The 21,551-nt window shown below is 35.7% G+C and overlaps 1 protein-coding gene across 9 annotated transcripts in view; it reads right to left on the minus strand.

The window, feature by feature from the left end:
• Positions 1-21,551, minus strand: part of ATP11B (ATPase phospholipid transporting 11B (putative)) — a 64,642-nt gene that overhangs the window by 17,038 nt on the left and 26,053 nt on the right. For 8 of the 9 annotated variants that reach the window (XM_057400422.1, XM_057400423.1, XM_057400421.1 and 5 more), the window contains exons 9-26: positions 20,430-20,494; positions 19,801-19,882; positions 18,404-18,554; positions 15,620-15,817; positions 15,177-15,335; positions 14,710-14,882; positions 14,255-14,323; positions 13,364-13,437; positions 13,174-13,277; positions 12,850-13,031; positions 11,962-12,165; positions 11,536-11,689; positions 8,036-8,138; positions 6,271-6,416; positions 5,043-5,102; positions 4,616-4,743; positions 3,695-3,833; positions 168-233 (exon numbers count right to left, since the gene is read on the minus strand). In XM_057400422.1, coding sequence (XP_057256405.1) covers positions 168-233; positions 3,695-3,833; positions 4,616-4,743; positions 5,043-5,102; positions 6,271-6,416; positions 8,036-8,138; positions 11,536-11,689; positions 11,962-12,165; positions 12,850-13,031; positions 13,174-13,277; positions 13,364-13,437; positions 14,255-14,323; positions 14,710-14,882; positions 15,177-15,335; positions 15,620-15,817; positions 18,404-18,554; positions 19,801-19,882; positions 20,430-20,494 — 2,257 coding nt within the window. Of the gene's footprint in view, positions 1-167; positions 234-284; positions 1,681-3,694; positions 3,834-4,615; positions 4,744-5,042; positions 5,103-6,270; positions 6,417-8,035; positions 8,139-11,535; positions 11,690-11,961; positions 12,166-12,849; positions 13,032-13,173; positions 13,278-13,363; positions 13,438-14,254; positions 14,324-14,709; positions 14,883-15,176; positions 15,336-15,619; positions 15,818-18,403; positions 18,555-19,800; positions 19,883-20,429; positions 20,495-21,551 lie in introns of those variants that run through there. The other variant, XM_057400429.1, reaches the window with a different exon arrangement.

The raw sequence follows: 21,551 nt of genomic DNA on the forward strand, positions 1-21,551 counted from the left end.
TCATAACATGCAAAAACTATGAGAAAATTTAACTACCATTGAAACCAAACATAAAAATCATTTAGTTGGAATTCTCAAGAATCAATTAATTTGGTATAACTTATGAATAAATATTACATATTTGCCTATATATCCAAACACAAAAAGCGATTAGTATAACATCATACCTTCATTGTAACAGTTATAACCATAACAGTGAAGACCAAAGTACCAAATGTCCAGTTTCCAAACATCTAAGAAAACAGCAAGTCACGGAAGAAAAAAAAAAAATTAGTTAAGAGCACTCATGGTAAGTCAGATTCCTCTCAAGTCAGCTACACTAATGAAAGAAGTCTGTGGACATACGCTTATGACAACTAATCATCTTGAAAATACAGTAAGGATACAACACAAACTACTAGGAAATACAGCTTTTAAGAGCAAAATTACAGCCCACAAGTCGTCTTTCTCCTTGGTTCAAAACAGATCACCACAAAGGCTACATGAAATATGAAGAAAGTACAAAACAGTAACATAAAATGACAGGAATATGAAGATACCAATTTGATCAATTAAGTAAAAGCATCCAATAGAAATCAAATACTGGGTGAAAGGTATGCACTTTAACGTAAGTGCAAACCACGCTGAGTTTAAACATTTCCAGATCATTTTCAACATGCAGCATCACCTGAAAGTTCTTTTTACCCCAAACACAATTTAAAATTCAAAAATAATGGTGCCACTGTAAGAAAACTCTAAGGAAAAGACACTTTGTTTCAAGGCTAATAAACACAAAATGAAACTTTGATTCTACAATGCAGGATCTGTCACTTCCGTATTCTCTTGCCCATATAAATTAAACTACTGAAACTCTGAACAAGTTCTACAACAATAAAATCTCAGCTCTGACAATCAAGCAGGGATGCCGAGTTTGTAATGTATCGACATACATGCTACTCAGACACACACTGCGAATCTTCAACAGGTCCAACTGCTCTGCCCTTGGAAGCAGTCTGGGTGCTGAAGCAGAAGACATTGCTGTTTTGTAGCTGTTTGTGCCACTACAATACTGAACAATGACCAAATCCTTAACTCTGTTAACCAATAGGTAACTAAGCAAGCAAGGAGAAAGGTACCACATGCAGACAGGCAATCAAAATTATCCTAGAGCTGATTTGTTAGTACAGCACAGAGGCATGGAACTGGGATTCGCACAGTTGTAGTCCTTGTTACAGAGCTCTGACAAAAGCAAACAAAAAATCCCAACAGCCTGATGACAGATCTCACAACTGCTTTTCTCATCTTTACACAAGGTACAAAAATGAAGCAGCCATGAGTCTCTGGACTTGCTGATAATTTGACAGGTGTTTGTTAAAACACATCTTCGGAAGCCTTCTGTTTACTTTTCATACTGATAGTAATACTTAACAAGCAACAAGCTTGCTGTTAACTGCTGCAATAGTATCTTAAAACTAGACTACTGCTTCTGAGCGACCTGTGAAAGAAAGTGTCTTTGCTAACACTGCTCTCAAAGGTGACAGAGTTAGAATGCAAAACATGAACAGGTTATTGCCACCATTTTATTTTTGAACACATTTACACTGTTGATGCTGCATCCTTTAATCTTGTAAAGTACAGATACAATATTTTGTATCTCCTCCTCTTCTAAACTCTTACCATTTGCCTGTTAGGTTTCAATATCTGACGACATGCACAGCATGAAAAAGGGGGGGAAAAAAAAAGAACTAAAAGATCAAGTTGTTGCACAATATGTTGAGGTAAGCCTAACAAACCACCAACATTAACAAATTATTTACAATCTCTTCTATTCTGCTTTGCTTCAAACTGCGAACTTGGAATGAAAATGTGAAGCCTTGCATGAACACTACACTGCATCACCCATTTGCACAAAGTGATCACAAAGTCTTGAAGACTTCCTACAAGAAAGCACGTCAGCAGCGTATCAGTTTCTCTTGCCCTTAACCTGGCTTTTTCAGGCATATGTTAAATTTGCAACATACTTTATGCACTCCAGGTATTTTACTGTAACAAAACCACAGTTCTACCAGTTCAAATAACCATCTTTCAGAAGAGAGGTGCAGAGTAACTCCAAATAAATTCTAAGACTTTTTAAAGTCACATCACAGGAAACACAAGAAGCCAAAGGGCATCTGAATGCTTATGTCCAGTATGCTCGTACGCCAAGTATATTTAAATAATCTTGAGGCTAACTTACAGAAGAAACCATTAACCTTCTCCACAAAGCCTACATTAACATACAGGTGTAGACAAAGAAGAAAATCCGTTCCCTAAACTAAACATCTGTTACTAAGTACAATGCAAAAAGTCTGTTTCTGCCCTGTGAACATTTAAGTAAGCAATTTTAAAGCAAGGCGTTTTGAGAACTAAGACGGATGCACAGATTTCCATAGTGCAAACTTATTTCATCAGAAGAGTACTGAAGGCCCTTTACCAATTCACAGGAACTCTGAAGTCACACAGCTTGTAAAAAATAATGACAGGAGAGGGCAGATTCATACCTCAGCTGTAAGAGACATTTTAGTCTAAAGCACAACTATTTTAACGTTCCTCCCAAACGAAACAGGTACTCCAGCTAGCTGCACCACTCCCTCTTCACTGCTCCTTTCACATGCTCTCTGATTTTAGTCACTCAAGACAAGTCTGGCCATTGCCTGTACATCATTATATGGAAATTCTTTTTTTGGCTAAACTTCCTGAGCTCATGCGCATTCCAATTCCCCCATGACCACTGTGAATACAGTATAATGCTATTGTTGTACCTTGTGCCACAATATATAACTCTAACAAGCACTAGACAAGAATCAGAAAGCACTTCATGTCAGTAGTATGAATGGCACAATGAGAGAACCAAATGTATTTCTGCATCATTACCCATAAGTTTTATGAGAGAAAAATTCAGTATCTAAGTGTTTTAATTGGCTTAACTAACTCTGAACTTTCGGGGGGGGGGGGGGGGGGGGGTGAATGAGGAAGCAGACTTGTAATGGTTTTATCCAAGCTTTAGGAATTTTTTGTATATGATTTTTCCTGTGAAATTTAACATCTTTAAAATAGAAAGTGCTAAATTCGTAGTGGACGATATCGTTAAGTTACTGTCCCGATATCGTTAAGTTACTGTCCTAAAAATATTTCTTGAATAAAAACTGTAATTTAAGAGCAGCTTGCACAACTTCATTTTTTAAAATTCTGAGTAACTAGAATAATGCATTTTCAGGAAAAGCTTTTAAGACTTTTGCCAACTTTCAGTTTAAGCCTAACTTCATAACAGATGCTAAAAGATAAGCCATTGTTTGACAGAGCAATTAAGTCCAACTCCAAAGGAGTTTTGAATGACTGAACATAAATTCTCATTTACTGAAGTTATGACATACGATTTTGACAAAAACAGTATACAAAATAAAACAAAGTTTAAGACAAACATAATACATTTATTATCTTGAAAGATACGTTCTTCATGGACATACGCTTTCTGATAACATTACAGTTTCCACACTAAGAAATGTTACTCTTGAGAGTACACATCAATATTGGCAAAGTACCTTTGGTAATTATGTAGTTCATAAAAATAAAAAAACATACAATTTTCTGATACAAGATTACAAAAAAAAAAAAAAAAAGACAGTAAGAAGTATCACCAAAATACAGTGGTAGAATAATTTCTATGATATGGTACCTGGCCATTTCCCAGTAGAGAAGTATCTTCTCCCATTAGAAGATACGAGCCATAAAAGAAAACAAATGCATGGAAGAAGCCCAAGATGGTCCAGTAAAGAAATGGTTTAAATCCCAGCTGGGCATTTTTACTGATATCTCTGCAGAAATAAAGCAGAATTTCAGATTGTCTTTATGTACCCATCAGCTATTCCCATTGTGTGATTGCTACTACTTTGAATAAATAAAGCTTTCAACTGCACCAAGACACACTTAACAAAATACATATGCTGATATATGAAAAAAAATACATAACTCATGATTTGCCTATACTATATGCAGGAATCGCCAATGGCAAGGGCCTCAAATGGGTCAAGTGTAGGATAGCACAAACTATGCAAGAAGAAAAAGCCAGATCTCCTGACACTTGCCCTTTGATCTACTTAGAAGACCTTCAGGAAAACAGAAACATCTAAGAGACTTCTCTTTTTAACAAAAATACAGTTGCTTTTTTTTTTTGTCCAAAAAGCTATATGCAGCGCAATATGCTACCACTGGGAGGACATCTAATTCTACATGAAATCACTTCCCCTCCCAGTAAAGCACATCTTGTGGTGATTCCCTCAACCACAGTGTCCTAGTGATTCATTTGTGTGTTTGATTGATTTTCACCTCCTACATGTAATGGAAGAGAAAGCTGCCAATCATGTAAGCAGACCAAGTGCTCAATTCTCTTCCAGTATTAACATGATTCTCTTAAAATACTCATGTTAATTAACTTTTAGGATGGAAACTGTAGCTGCAGTTCTCTCTCAAAATAGTTACTAAAAATTGTATAAATTACAGATAAAAATACTGTAGGAATGCACAGTTCATAGACTTCTGCAGATGCTGCTGTTATTCTAAATGATGTTCTACTGTGACAATATTAGAATATACGTACCGATAGAGCACAGGTTTACTCTGTAATACATGCGGATGCACATGCTGTTCAAAAAGACTGTATATGAGGACAGGCAAGGAAGTGAAACAAATATTGTACAAAGTCAGGTATACACTGTCATAGAGTGTCTGAAAATGAAAACAAAAATTATTTTGAGTCTTGTAAAGAAAAAAGTTGTTTGTATTTATTAAAATTTATCAGCACATTATAGCAGCAACAAATCATTACGTGAATTCGCTAGTTAGAAAAAAAGCTATGCTCATGTAACCATTCAGGAACATCAAGCTATCAAATACAAAAAAATGAAGATGAATATTTGTTAAGTGTAAAATCTTGCCATTCCTGTCTAGTTCTTTCCCATTTTTCTAGTTATTTACCCTGAGTGTTTAATTCACATTTACCATGATGTAAAGCACATAATACTTACCTGTTGTGAAAACAAACAGAAGAACTGATACAAAAATTGTGGTGTAATAAAGCACACATTCTGGAAAAAAAAAAAAAAAAAGCAAAGAAAATAGTTAAACAGTTAATCCTCAGTATATGTCTCACAGTACTGAAAGAAACTGCTAACTCTTAGATGCTGGCAAAAATACACAGGGAGGGTATAAAGCATTTCAGCATTTTAGTTGGCAAAGTGAAGTAATATGCTCTGATTAAGAGCCTATTTTGTTTGTCCTTTAGAACAATGAACCTGAAAAATATAAACTCTAATTGCAGTGCTTGATGAACACAACTCTTTATAGGAGTACAAATAGTATTAAACGAGGAGAAACCCATTCATTTCCCCCTTAGTTTCTTTTTAGTAATTTCCTTGTGAAATAGTTTCTACATTTCATTCAAGAAATCACGTTCCCTGCTTGTGAGCTTTCTGTATGGGAGTAGGAAAGACAGAAACCAAAACCGAAGACGATGCTGTGATCTTTAAATGAAAGCAAACAATCGAAGATAAAATGTGGCTTGGTGGCCAATGCTAGCATCTCTGATAAATTTCAGGTAAGATCGAAGACATTCTGAGCAGCTCAAATACCCCAGACCATGACTGAGCTCTCAGGACACTCCCGGCCCATGCCCCCCAACTCCTTCTAGCATTTGGCTTAAGCTCACCCTGTTGCACCATACCCATAGCTCCCCGAGAGGTATCCAGATATAACTCAGTCCCTTGCACTGTTTCTGAAGTGAAGACTTAGAATTTTTTAAGGTAAGCCTGCCAGCAAAGAGCATGTTCTCTCCCCACACCCTCCTACTTCCTCTCTCTACTTCCTATACTCCTTTTTCCTTTTAAGATAGATGAACAGATTTGGTTCATATTAAATCAATAAACAAAATAGGTTATACTTTTACATCTTGCTAAAAAATGCATTTAATATTGAGCTAGTAATGCTTCTTTCAGAGAGCAAACATGTTTGCCTAGGCTGAGAGGCAGACTCATTGTGGTATTTAAAACCTATTTCTAGGTGGAAGTACTGAACAATTTGACAGAGAAGCTACTGCATTGGGTTGTAAACTATAAAAAAAGAAAGTTGAAAAATCATGTCTGAAAAGAGATATTTAATCTGTTGCCAGAAAAAAATCTTAGATCTGAAATTAATTTATTGGTGGGAAGGAAGTTACACATTTTCCATGAACTTCACTGGCACTCTCTGAAGACTTACCTTATAAAAAAAGTACTGTACAAGGGTTGCTATTCTAATATAGTAAAAGTGTCCATGAACAAAAAGCAACTTGGAGAGGAATTTAAACCGTGCTATTGCATAGTCACTGTTTCTTACAGCTTGTCTTCCTTCCTTGCCCATAATTCCTGTAATATTTGGGAAACGAAATAGAAAACAGGTAAAACATTCTAAAGTAAAGCTTAAAAAACCCAGTGACAAAAAAACTGAAGCTACATTTCTATTTTTCTGCACTTCAACATTATAGGCTTCATTAACTTTCAGTTCCAAAAGAAGGCATTATTCATGACACTTTGAACTAAAAAAAATAATTTAGAAAACTCACCCACCAACTATTTCCATACGTTATACTTAAGAAAACATTTATCAGTAGAAACAAAACAACAATACTCATACATAACCAAAATTCCCAAACCAAGCAAACCACTATCTATCCATCTTTAGTCACCAATTTACTTACTACATTTTACTTCAGAGAGGTTTTTCTTACAGTATCTTCTGGGAATAATATGCCCTATATCAACAGCAGAATAAAAGAAGTGCTGTTCTTGCAGCAACAGTTTACTCAGTCTGGTGGGCTGAAAGTGCTTGTCACTTGTCACAGCTGAACACAAATTAGTTTCTAAAAAACTATTACTAATGTTAGGATAAGCATACACAGAGAAGACAAACTGCTCTTTTATACAAGAAAAATGGTCTGGGACTCCTGAAAACCAGACCTTTGAAAGTGCTAGTTGCTTTTGAACAGAAAACAGTCTAAAGGTCCAGTCATTCTCAAGAGCAAAGACTCGCTGGTTCTGACCAGTGTACATGTATGCTATAAATTACAATAAAAACTTGGATAATTTTTAATAAGCTTCAGTTATTTGACAAACTAGCTGTAGCATCATTTGCCATTGGCCCGTAACCTTCTCAAGCGGGCTATACCCATTGTCTTTAAGACCCATGGTCTTAAAAATCAGGGGCATGTGATTTACATGATAAACATTACGTACACCTTTTAAATCACACAGGGTGACAGACTGAATATCCTTATGTACTAATACCTTAGGTAATACCTTCAGATTTACTACTATAACAAACACCATCCAACAAAGTTAGTAAAGGAAATATCAAAACACTTCAAAATGGGTAACAATTCAGTTTTAGGTATGTTTGGGTTTTGTTAATTCAGTTATATAACATAGAAAAAAAAAAGTTTAAATAAAGTCCTGGCCAGATAACAGAAATCTAGCAAGTCTACCTGAAAATCAATAACAGTCTCTCAAGAGAGAAAGAAATTCTTCTCGTCAAAGCCAAACTAGACACAAATGGCATTTCTACAATAATACAGATGTGGTGCAAACAGTGTCACTTGAGCACAAAGAAAGGTTTAAAGGTCAAGTTTACACAGGAAGTTAGAACCTGACAATGTCTGAAGTTAGTTATAACCGCTTCTAATACCTTACATGGGGTACTTCTGAGATTCTAGTTAGAAAGAATCTTTGGTGTTCTTACCTCAGCATAAAACAGGACCTCTGATTACTGGTGGACTACACAATAAACCTAACATTTCTGAAAGCAAACAGCCTTAGATTTTAATATTCATTAAAACTCTGCTACAATGAATGACTCAGATAAACACCCTGTCATTCACAGGTGCAAAAACTTTGTAAGTTTATCTGTTTATAAACACTATTCATGATCGAACACTCTACTGAAATTTGCATGTTATTTGCCTTTATTTTTTATGACAAAAGACAATTACCTATGCCAACATGTGCTTCTTGTATCATGCTCACATCATTAGCACCATCACCAATCGCTAATGTTATAGGTTTCTCTGGGGATGTTTTTAACAGTCGCACTACCTGGAGAAAAAAAAAGGAGGGAGGGCAGAAATTTTACAGATTAGGCAGTCTACCAACAAAGCATGCCACTAATTCCCAAGGACTTTAGTTACCTGTAAATATAATTAATATGTTCCATGAATATGCACATGGGTAAAACACATCTTTGGCGTATGACATGTGCAAATTCACTGCTCCTTTAGAAAAGCTCCCTCTTTGGGGCACAAGCCTTATTTAAATATTATGACTGCCTTCAGCTTATTCTGCTGTTCTTATTTAGATGTACTTTTACAACTCTTAATTTGGTGGTTTATAATACAAGACAGTCAAGTAAAAGTCGGAACTGAAATTTACTTAGGGAGCAATCCATCCTTTAACATCCTTTATTAGATGTGCCCAGATAGTTCACACTTTCAATTAATGGAACTAATCATTGTAAAAGAGGAATCTGAAAAAAAACCAATATATTAGATCAAAGATCAATACATACTGTTACTCAAAAAAATAACTTCTTTTTAAAGTAACTCCATTATCAACAATGGGTATTCTCCTCCGGAAAAGTCACAAAGAAGATATGACAGATGGAATAAAAAACTGTTTACAAGTCTCTAAAATACTCAAAAGAAGAGCAGTTATATCTGCTCTTTGCAGAAAGGAAACTAATCTTTAATGTAAGTGCCAACAATATTCTTAATAGAGAGGAGTTAGTTAGATGAGGCTTTTAGTTAAGGATTTAGTTAGCAATTCATTAACCTCCCAGAGAGCTCTAACTAAAGGTAAAGGCTTCACTAATTCAGTCATAAATGGGCTGAAGAGATAAAGGTGAGAATGCAGATCCAGAAGACTTTCTAAAAACAAAGAATATTTATCAACAAAAAAATACTGCGTATTCCCCCCCAAATTCCAGAAAACTCAAAGTGGAAATAATCAACAGAGCAACAACTGCATGAAGTAAGTGAAGTTCAAACAATTGAGCTCTAGCTAGTATGTCACTGTGCTTATTCATAGGACCAGTAATGCTTCACACAAGGAACACAACAGTGATTAAACACAGTCCACAATTCAGATAAATCCACATCATTGTGGGAACACATTCCTTAATTACAGGTATTAATATTCGGGTTTTAAAACTCCCCATTCCTAAGGGGTAATTATTTCAAGTAAATTTAGCATTAGATCTTATTAAGCAGCCTTACTGCATGGCTGCAGTATGTCACCCAGATCAGTTTTCACAAGATACCAACCACTGTGGTAATTTAGACAGACAAACATCTACACAAAAAGGTCAAGACAAATCCTCTGGCAAATATTAACAGCAGCAACTCTGAATTACTGACATGAAAGATGCTTGAAAAGGTTTCTGAGCCATAAAATATACGAAAATAAGTAGTGAGACTGCTAGCCATATACTGACAAGCATTAAAATTACAGGAAAATATGTGGGAAATACTGAGTTCCATCTTGACCTTGGAATACACCTCACAAAAAGGGTGCCTACAGCAGTGTCGTGGTTTAAGCCCAGGCTGTGAATCAGAACCACGCAGTCTACTCCCCCCCCCGCTCCCAGAGGGATGGGAAGGAGAACTGAAAGAATTTAACTCCCACAGGTTGAGATAAGAACAGTCCAGTAACTAAGGTACAACACAAATCACTACCGCTACCACCAATAATAATAATGATAAGGGAAATAACAAGGAAAGAGAATATAGTACCACCTGCTGACCGATACCTAGCCAGACCCAGGAGTGCATTAGCCCTTCTGGGTAATTCTCAGTTACCTCCTGGGCATGACGTGCTGTGGTATGGAATACCTCTTTGGCTAGTTTGGCCCAGGTGTCCTGTCTCTGCTTCCTCCCAGCTTCCCCTCCTCCCTGACAGAGCACGAGGCTCAGAAAGTCCTTGGTCAGACTAAACATTTGAGCAGTAAACTAAAAACATCGGTGTTATCAGTGCTGTCCACAGGTCAAAAGTCAAAAACAGCGCTGCACCAACTACTAAGAAGGAGAAAAAATGACTGCTACTGCTGAACCCAGGACAAGTAGAAAACCAAAACCAAGGACTAAACTGCTGTACAATTCCCTCCCTACCCTTCCCTCCTATAGTGTGCAGCATTTATCTCAGTCATTTATCTACTTCAGTGTTTAAAGCCACTGCCGTCAAAATTAGGTTTTGTTGTACTTTACGACAAAATACAGGAAATAACTGAGATTATCTGATGGACAGGAAAAGAATTAAGGAAAGCGCTATTGGCTGTTCTGACAAATTTGGCAGTACAAAACACATTATAAATCAAGTTAAATGACAAAGTAAGAACAAGGACACAACATAAGCAAATAACTATATCTTAAAGAGAGAGGACAGCAAAAATTTCACCTAAGAGAGTGTACATAAAGTGGACATAGCCAACAAATGATTTTTCTTATTGCTGTTACAAACAACTTCTTTTTAACATTTTACCAAAACTACTATTATACCAAGTTTTATACACAACTGAGTAGTTTTATAATGAAGTAATTCTAAAGACTGCATTAAGTGACTGACTAAATGTTGGAAGAAGGAAGAGCGACCTCAAAACAGGCTACTCGTACTATAGTAAAACAGTCTCTTTTGCAAATCTAGTACCTCACATTTCTTATGTCTTTAAGGTAAAGAGATGTCTTTTTTCCTTTTCTTTTTGTTGAGGTGTAAAAATACAGTAGACAACTGCCTTTTCAGAGTCTTAATATTACTGGAATTACATGCAAAAAGACTTTAAAGCATATAGATGAGCTAAAGTTATAATACTAATATTATAATATCAATCTTATAATTAAAATTATAAAAAAGAATATAGCTCTTCAGAGCTTAGCTTTTTAGAGTAAATAAAAAATAAAAAAATCAGTCTAAATTTGAATTTTATTTGACCTGTATTTAAGTAAAATTAAGTATCCATGAAGAAAAAAATTGCCTCAGAAGATAGCATTAAGGCAAATCTCCTGGAAACTAGGCCCCAGCTTCTTTTCCCTTCCCTTCTACTTCCTCCTCAAACTTGGTATTCTTTTAAATCTTTAAAGCAGCACACTTTTCCATATAGCTTCATGAATCTTCAATTGTGGTTTGAAGAAGTGATAGAACAGGCAATGCCAAAGCATGCAGGTGACCAGGATAGCTACCGCCTTACAGAAAACTTAAGAGGCTGATTAAAGATTAGTCTTTTTGTTGCAGAGTAGCAGCAGTTTGACTATCTCCTCAATTCACCTGCAAATTTTCACAAATGCACTTAGAAACTTAGTAGCAAACTACTACAGATCAACAGAATTTAAAAGAATTCAAAAGTCACACAGAAGGGCAGACCGAGAAACAAAGCAGTTCCTGATGTCCTTGCCTCTTTCAAAGCATGACAAAAATACAAGACAACCCAGATTATATTCTCACTTACTTTTGCTTTCTGAAGGGGTGCCATGCGACAGCACAACACTGCAGAACAGTTTTTGCAAACTTCCATGAACAGTTTTTCATGTTCCCTGAGTGCAAGAGAGAGGCTGGTCCCATCCACAACAAGTCCATGCTGGATAACATGGTCTTCTTTTATTCTATTAGGAACAAAAATGTTGGCTTTGTATCACTGTGATGGGAAAATTTAAATTTTGTTATGAACTATGCAGTTGCCCATACAACAGATAAAGAAGTTAGCCTGTCAGAAAGACGGCTTCTATAAATCTGGTATTATACTACTAAATAAACTTTTTTAAAAGGTAACTTCATGTGTTTGGCACATACATCAAAGAGATTGTCATAAAATCTGAGCATAAAAGAAAACAAAGCTAAGATCATCACTGAGATAATGACATCTCAGGTATTTTACCTCTTGGCTAGCTGCCTCAGTTGTTCTGCGCATGTACTGTCTGACTTGTGTTGCACAAGCTCAAGGATGTTCATGGTTCTATGAAAGTGTCCACATGATAAGCTGACACTAACAGCTGTTTCATGCTTATCTCCAGTGAGTACCCACACTTTGATACCAGCCAACCTGAGTGCTTCTATAGTTTCTTGGACTTTATCTTGCAGTCTAGAAAGAAGAAAATCTTAAATAACTGATCAAAGACTTTACAAAAACAGAGCTCATGCTGTAATTCCATGTTACTCCCGTCATGATGATTTAAGACTGCATTTCCAGTGTTACATTGCTTTTCAGAGAATCAGTCTGTCAGATGACATTCTGTTACCAGCAATAAAATGAAGGCTTTGATGAAATAAAATTTAACTTCAATCCTGCTAAGTGATCAAGAAATTGTATCTTAACTTAAATTAGGCACCATTGCTGCATTTGAGAAGTTTTAAAACAGTCCACAGTAATTACTATCTTCTGTAGTACATGAAAAGCTTTTAAGTGTTTCATCTATACGCTCCAGTGTACAATAAACCCTCTGAGTTACAGAATACATGCTATGCAAGCAGAATGCTTTGTAAAGTAGCTATGTATATAAGTTTTCCCAAGAAATTAGCAATTACTCTAAATATTTACTGCAACTATTCTGTTTCACACACATTAAATCTTTCCTGATGAATACTACTGTATGACATCATTATTAAGCCAATAAACAGGTAGTACAACATGTGTTTTGAATGTTCCTCAATCCAAAGAACTTTCAGTTGTTGTGGAAGAGTTTTTCATGCCATACATCATATTTCAGTTATAAAACCTAAATTCAATATGGCTTTGAATGTAATTAGCAGAAACTCCATTGCATACTTGTCTTCTACTCCTGTAGCCCCAAGTAATTCCAGATCCCTTTCTATGAAGTTGAATACATCTGCTAATCTTTCTTCCCGTTGTTGTAAGGCAGTCCTAGCCTCATGGAGCCGTTTGCCAATTTCTTGATACTCTTCAGGTGTGAATCTTCTGTAGGCTACACACAAAGTTCTTAGCCCTTTCTGTGAGAAAATAAAAGAATACATTCAGAGTAGATAAGATTCTGATCTAACAAAAAGGTGCCACCTGCCATTTGTTCAGTTCAAGTCAGAGAACTTGCACCAGTATTTTCTTCTGACGAGCTGGGCAAGCATTTACACTTACCAAAGCAAATTCATCCACATGTATCCTTGTTTTGTCTATTTCTCCACTCTTACTACGAGGAAGAATGGAAGATTCTGCTCCTTTTGTGAATAAAAGCTTTTCCCCTAAAAAGTAAAATGGAACAGAAATTAAGAATACATACTATTTAAGAAGTTCTCCACTGCAGTTTGTGCAACTTCTGATCACTTACCTGAGGGGCTCTCTACAATGACACTCATTCGTCTGCGATTTGGATCAAACTCCAAAACATGAAGTAATTTATACCTGCATTTTGTATTTCAACAGAAGGGGGAAAAGGAATAAAATATTTTTAGAAGTAAACTTCCAGAGTCAGTTACTCACAAATATACCTTATACTGTGAGGTTTTCCCACCAACAGGAATAGTTTTCTGAACATGAGCTTTTCACCTGGAGATTACAATCACCTCCCATCTGTTCCTTTACCCCTCTATCATTCCTTCAGCTGTAACTTTGCAAACTACACTTTGTTGCTTACACTTGTTAACAACCTACACAGCCAAAGGAGAGTATATGTTCTCTTGTAACTCGACTATTTTTTTGTTATGTTACCACTAATTTAGAAAACTAACTTCAGACATTTAAGTTTAAATTACTGCCAAATAACTGAAACAGATCCAGCAGATATAAGGTGTCGTGGCATACTGCAGCTATACAGTTATCAATAATATTTTTACTCATTTTGGGAAATTTTAAAATATGTAATTAGATTATGCATGTATGACACTGATTCTGAGAACTTCTGGACCTGAAAGCACAAACAATAAGACCTGAATACGCAATCCAGTTTTCCAGTTCTACTACGGTCTCAACCTTTGAGGAATGGGCAAAGGTAAACTGTTAAGTACACATCTACACAGAGCAACTAATGCATACAGAATTCTTGCATCTCAGTCTAAATTGGTAAGAAATAAGATGTGAGCTGTCTTGAAGATATTAAGGGAAAACCATTAAAAACAGCACGCTGTGCATAAGCAAAGTTTTCTTATAAACAGAGAGGATTAAGAGAACATTAATTTTCACTACTGTTCTGTCCTTCAAAAGAAACAATCAAAATTACTACCTTTCTGGTTTTCCAAGACTTTTTACTTCCATACTGTCCCCAGTAGTTCCAGTAAATACAACTCCAACCCTAAAATTAAAAGAAAATATACATTTAATCATCAAACATAATGTCTGTTGATGTGAAGGGGAAAAAAGGAGAGAACTCATTACTGCTTTGAGACAATAAAAAAAGCACACTTTCTGCACTATTTAAACAGAAACTATAATTTCTCCATTATTGGGACTGTAATTCACTGTAATAATCAAGAATTCCCATAAATATTTTAAATAGTCACTTTTTAATACGCGTAGGGTTTTGTGTATTTCATTTTTCTAAGATTTCATAGTGAACTAACATTGCCAGGCCCTGGGCTTTACAGGTCTTTATGAGCAATTTTTAAGGTTGCTTTTACCATGAATTGCCTGCCCTAGTAGGCATTTTCTACATTAGATAGCTTTGTCACTACAACTCACCGGCTTGCAGCTTCAACTAAAGCTTTCTCATCTGGTGAAGAAGCATAATACTCCAATGGAGATGCTATTCCATCGGCATGCCAGGGGCCATCAGCACCATCTGTCTGATCTGCATTGATCTGAACTGTATGACAAAGACAAACCGCTTTCAAGAAGAGCTCCTCCTCTTTCATCTATAAGAAAGATGAAACTTAATTTGTAACACATATCAACCCAGTTTTCAATATACTTTAAAAAATGTTTTTACTTTAAAATCTGCCAAGTATTCCATGTTAAATAATCACATCTCAACATGTTTTAACAGATATTTTTTCAGTAATACTTAAGTGCTTGAAACTGTTGATAAGTTCAAATTTTTTTTTTTTTTTTTCTTAGAATGCTGATGCTAGAAGAGTATTTCTCTGAAATAAACCACTTTCTGTCTGGGATGTCTAATGGGAAAAAAAAAAAAAAAAAAAAAGTCTTACCAAACTATGTATATTTCCATCTGGTGAATCTTCAGAAAACCCCTCTGGAGTTAGTTTACCATTGACCTCTTGGTACTTTATGCCATTAATGGAGCACTCCCGAAACTGCATCTCATTTTCAGTTAAGGTACCGGTTTTGTCTGTAAACACATACTCTACCTTTTGTAAAATAAAACAAAAAACAGACTTTGAGTTGCATGTATGTATTAGAAGGAAAAAGTAAATATCTCAACTCATACTCTCCACAAGACACCTTTTTCTGGTCATGTAAATTTTTTTATTTCTGCCATCAGATGTTTATCCTTTATTTTAAAATTAATCTGAAATCAAATTGCAACCAATAAAAAGTTTTCAGTAATGAATTTAATATTAAGAAAGGAGTAGAAAATAGAAGGTAAAAAAGAAAAAGAAAAAGAAAAGAAACAGTTTATTTTTTACTCTACCTGTCCCAATTCCTCATTGAGGTCTGAAGTATTTACTTGTGCTCTCTGGTTTGTTTCTTCATGATAGAGGTCAAGATCCCAGCCAATAAAAAAAGATCCAAGAAATTTCTGCATCTCAACAGTCACATAAAGTGAAATAGGTATGATAAAATTGTAAAGTACCAGAAAAGCAAGAAAATCTGAAATAAATCTAAGAATCTAGAAGAAAAAAAAAAGAGAAAATGTAAAGATTGCATCATTAAAGTGATGTGGTGCAACATGGTTATTTAGCTATGTTTCAATATGCATGAAAAATGACAAATTAACAGAGCTGGAGGAGACCAACTGCCATGTATACATGAGAAAGACAGCACACAGTGACAGTGCAGGCATTTCCAGGTTGTCCCAGTAATGTGCCTTCAGACCGATGCAGGAAGACTGCCTTAAGCTATGACCGGATGTTTCTATTCTCAAGTTCATTAATTTTTGTCCTTCCTACTCAATCTGTCAGGAAGGCTGCTGACTAATATTACCTGTCATGGTGATTCTGTTTTGAGACAGGTATCTAGAAAGAGTTCAGTCTGAAAAAACTCGTGTGTTCCCCATTCCACCAAACAGCTTTTCTAAGTAACCACAACTGGTGAAGGCAAACAACTGCCATTTCATGTTGTCAGAGGAACCTGCAAGTATTCTGTACTGATTTGAGAGAGCAAAGAGACAAGAGGGTTCCTGTCTACTAGCATTTCCCAGTGACGTGGGTGATCCAGATTACATCACAAGACTGTGGACTTCAATGGCACAGGCTTCTTTTATGCCTCTTCGAATCACTGCGTACAACATAGATGTTTCAAGTAAAAGGCTCCATAATAGGATAGAAATTTCTATTTATTAGGTACGATAATTTCAAAAACCTCTGAAATGCAATATTAGTCTATATTTGAAGTCTCTGATTTGCAAAGAAAACACTATCTAAATTGTACTTTGGAAAGAGATTTATACTAGTGTAGGAGAACATTTTGAAGAAGAAAGGGTGCATAAAGCTTTGCAGTCTGCAAAGCTAAATAATGTCTACTCTTCTGAATTAGAACACTGCTATAATTACTTAGTAAAAATCAGTACCAATAATTCTGGTGTCTGACAAAAACTAAGGAAGTTTTGTGCCTTAAGAGATCTTCCAAACTAAATAAAAAAGACAGACAAAGAGCAGTAGTTCATTTAAGAGAAGATAAACTGAGAACAAAGGACAATTACTAAGGTTAGCAAGTTTCTTCAAGCACTGTCCTTTAAATAGCAATCTGCACGATACAGAAGAGATGAACAGAGAAAGCACTCCAAGTGAGGATGTCAGCATATTGAGAAATGCAAAGCAGATTGTGGAAGTGAACAAGGGAGAGAGAAAAACAAAGACATGGTAGAAAGAGAGTGACACTGCAGAAACACAGATGGCTCTGCGAGCTCCTAAAGGCAAAGGTAAAGGAATGGAAAGATTGAGTATATCCCATTCTATTCAGAACTGAAAAAGCTCCACAGGCTAGTCTAACTGACATAGCAACTACTTCAAATTAAGAGAAACCAAGATTTTACTTTACTGACCACTTCAATAGTTGAAAGTGTGCTAGATGGGTGGAGGTGCTAAAAATAAAGTCACTAAATAATTTGAAAACTTTTAAATTAATTTAGTACTCTTCAACAGTGACACTTTCAGACAAGATAATTTTAGAATCTATTGAAAAGTATTTGTTAACTGTAGGGATGACCTGAATTAGTAATTCTAAATTAACTGGAAAAACATCTCAATGCTGTGGTTTAACCACAAAAACACTTTGCAGGACAAAGCTTCTGAGAAAGTTGCATGTTTTACAAAAATGCCAGTAAACTTGTAACTCTCCTTGAATCAAAGACATTCTTGAATTTCTTTTTTCCTTCCTGAACCCCTATGTACTAACTGTAAATTGCACTCTACTTGGGAAGCAGAACAGAACTCTCCTGACTTGGGATTTGGACCTCTCCGCACACATGGCACCTAGTGAGCACATTCAATTCTCCACTCTCTTGGAGAAGAAGAAGGTGTGGGTATTAAAATATTTGACACTACATCACATGTTGAAACTGGATTTCCCATTATTCTGTGCTTTGAAAATCCTCTCTGCTTCCTAGAATTTGCTCTAGCCAGTTCAAGAGCTGCTTTGGAAGAAGGCAGACTTGTACAGAAATCAAAAAATAATGCAGAATAAAGGAAAATACAGAATGATTTAAAAAAAATAAAAAAGATAATTAAAAAAAAAAGGACACTTCTCAGAACTGTGAAACTTCAAAGTGTCCCTCCAATCTTTACAGAAAAGTGAGAAGGCAAGCAGAGGCTTGAATAAAACTGCCTTACAAAATTGTCTGAACAAGCTCAACATCACAGAAAGTCTGGTCTGTGAAATCACTGCAATGGAATGTGCATAAGAACAATCATTTTCTTTTTATTTAAGGAATGACAGGAGATACCCAAAAGAACATATCTATAATAAGAACACAAAACATCAGAAATATGTCCTAGTAAGACCCAAAATTTTCAAAAAGCTTGGTCTTTTCATAAAGAAAGAAAAAGTCCAACCATTAACAGAGGTAAGATATTTCTACACAAGAGTGAGGCTACATAAGACTAACTCTCTCAAAAATACTGAGACAATAGGACACAAATTTGCAAGTAGATTATGTGGCAATTACGCCTAAATCCAAGAACAGAGATATAATATCACATTGAGTATATAGTGGTTGAGAGTTCCTCAGATATGCAACTGGTTAGAACTACATTACCTTACTGCTGTTTCTTTCATGCTCCGTTTTTTCATTATACCAAGGTTCATCCCATTTTTCTTCAGCTTGCCATGCATACTTTAAAATAGTGCTCAGAATGGCTTCAAAGAGGAGGATTATTAGATAAATAATCAAAAAGGAATTCATGGACCTACGAAGAAGAAAAACAAAAAAAAACAAAAACCAAAACCAAACAATTTCAGTTTATTTTACTTAATCTGTTGACACACTGAGGTTAACTGGACAATTAAAAAAAAAAAAATTAAAAAGTACCCTGTGTTCCCTGTGTTCAATATGGACAGTTTCTACATCACAAGCAAGTGACAGAAGTGAAAAAGAAATCCTACATTTGACTAAGGTATAGTCTACACGCAGCAATATGTAGACTAGATTATGGTGCAAGAATACCCCAACAGCTGACTTGTGTCACACTTGTCCAAGAGTTTCGTGAGTGACTTATCCTTCTCTTCTTCCACAAGTATCTAGCAAGGCTGTGAAGGCAGGTCAAACAACACACTGGAACTTTTTCTTCAGTTAGAAGAGTACTGCCATGTTCATCTGACTATTTAACCCAGGCACTGCTATACCAGGATATAGTCAAACTTGCCTCTATATTCTGTAATGCTAGCCAGACCACCTCTCCACTCCTTGCTTTGATGACTGAACTTTTCCTGTGCATTCTATAGCTCAATACTGTGTTTGCAAAAGAATGCTGGAGGGCTATCTCAGTTTTTCAGTAACTGGAATAAAGGCAACATAGCAGAATTCCATTTTCCTCTTAACATATTTCATGAGGTTCAACATATAAATATCTATTACAATAACACCTATCCCATAACTACACACAAAGATATTTTAAACTGAACCCTCAACTTGTGCTAGAAGCAAGATTCATTGCAAAACGTATCTGGCTAGGCTCTATCTCCTTTGGACTATGTGAAACAAAGCTATTTTCCATTATATCAAATTCAGAACAAAGATTTTTAAATAATTAAGACTTCATTTCAATCCATCCTCTTTAAAGGCAGGATGCAGTTTTACAGTAAAGGATGCAGAGAAGAGCGGAGACCGGGACCTGTTGTGAAAACTATCTCTAAGCATCTAGTTCAAAAAGCATTTTACCTACCATTAAATAATCTCCACATCTAAAAAATAAACCTGAACTTTTCCCACTTTAGTCCTCTTTTAAGTACGGGTATTTCAACTTCGTATGCTAGTGAAAGAATCAATAAAGGATGAAAAATCAAGAAGCTCTTTAGAGCTTCCTGAACGCAAAGCAATTAGCTTCTCTTCCCTTCCTTACAACCCAATGACAAGATCATCAGGGTTTTAAAGCTACCAAGCAAAATCTAAGTTAAAACTCTACAAATAAGAAAGATATTAGAACATAAACATACTTTTCTACTGCTGACCGTTTCTGAGATTTACTCTTGTAATTTAATGCCATCTTTGTCTCCATACCTGTATACACTGCAACACCTGGGAAGGAATGGGAGGGGAAAGAGTTACACCTTATTTTCTGCATATATACAGTTTGCTTAATTTTTCATTTTAAGGAACACAGGATAAAATCAAGAGGCGATACTACTTTTGTGTTTACTTCAGTACAATAGTGAGACAGTATTAAGTATTTGCAATACTCTATTATAGTAAGAGTACTACTGAACTGATTTTAACACCTACAAAAATGCTGTTCGTTATTATGACTGTACTGCTCTTCAATTCGTATTTTATGGAAATCAGAATGGTAAGTCTCAGGAGAAAGTGTTGAAAAATGGGTAACAGTAAAAACAGTCATTTACACATTGTAGTTAAGTTATTCCTTTATCAAACCACATCAAGTATTTTCACAGAGCAAAGCCGGAACTTTATATCCTTAGAGATTCTTCAGCATACTATCATTACTTTCATCTATAATCATATCCCTTCAGATAACAGCAAGATTATGGCATTTTTTTCAGTGCAAGTAGAATTAAACCACATTTTAAGAAGAGAATACTCTTTAAATATTTAGATGTCTACAAACCAAATATTTCTTTAGTGTTCTTTAATCTTGCTCCACGAAGTAAGAGACTTTCAGGCCCAAGAGGTCTAAAAAGAAATAGAAATATCAGCACTTAAAAAATTAGTTCTTCTACATTATGCGAAATCCAGTTTCCTATGCAAATTTGTCCTATATCCTCTATGAATTTCCACTGCAACAACTATACTCTCACACTCATTTAGGTCCATCTTCAATGCTCTTACCCCTTTTACCATATCTCACCCACATATCTCCACAGTGCTCTTTGTTTCCTTTCACGCCTCCTTTGGTCAGTGCCATCCTCTCCCACCACTGTTCAGTATCCCATAATTAGTGATTGAGCTGAATATAACAAATAGCTGGGTTAGAGATACCTGCAAGTTACTTGAGAAGCCAGTAGAATAAAAAAAAAAAGTCAAGCTCACAGTGCAGGAGTGCTGGTTTAGGTTTGGTTTATTTATCTATCTTACTTCTACCCCTCTGTCAAACTGAAATGATCTAAGAAGTTAAAAAGTTATTCATACCAGAGAAACAACTAGATGGACACTAAATGACCACAACAGTGCTGCTTTCGAATACAAGAGTAAAATTTCTTAAACATGGGGGGGGGGGGGGAGGGAATCTGTCACAACATAATTTTACCATAATTTACATTCATTCCATTTCCCAAGCTAGCTGTAAACAATCATGTGAAAATAAAGGTCCAGGTAGAATCAAGGCTCATATTAGGTTAGAGCGATCTGTTCTACTCCAGTGGCTGTATCACCTTTAGAAACAGATTGAAATAATAAAAAAAAAAAAATTCACTACTTTTGCCAGGGTTTCAAATAAAAGCAGAAATTGAACTGCGGTGGCCAGGGTGATATACTGGGTATAAGCAAAAGAATTCAAGTTCATATACCAAGTGCTACAGCAAACAAGCCCTTGGGTTGTCTTACTTTTCCATTAGCTGTACCACAAGCAGTCCATGATTATCTTAACAAAGCACTTTTATTTGAATTTTCTTTGAAACCATAACCCAGAATTACTAAAAATAACCCAAACCCACACTTCACCCCCCACAGTTAAATATTTAACTTAAGCATTACCACAAATATGACAGTTACCACTACAAATACAATACAT

Source organism: Pezoporus wallicus, unplaced genomic scaffold, assembly GCF_028554395.1.
Source record: "Pezoporus wallicus isolate ANWC-B61680 ecotype Strahan unplaced genomic scaffold, APGP_CSIRO_Pwel_v1 contig_6897, whole genome shotgun sequence".
In the NCBI taxonomy this organism is placed as follows: Eukaryota; Metazoa; Chordata; class Aves; order Psittaciformes; family Psittacidae; genus Pezoporus; species Pezoporus wallicus.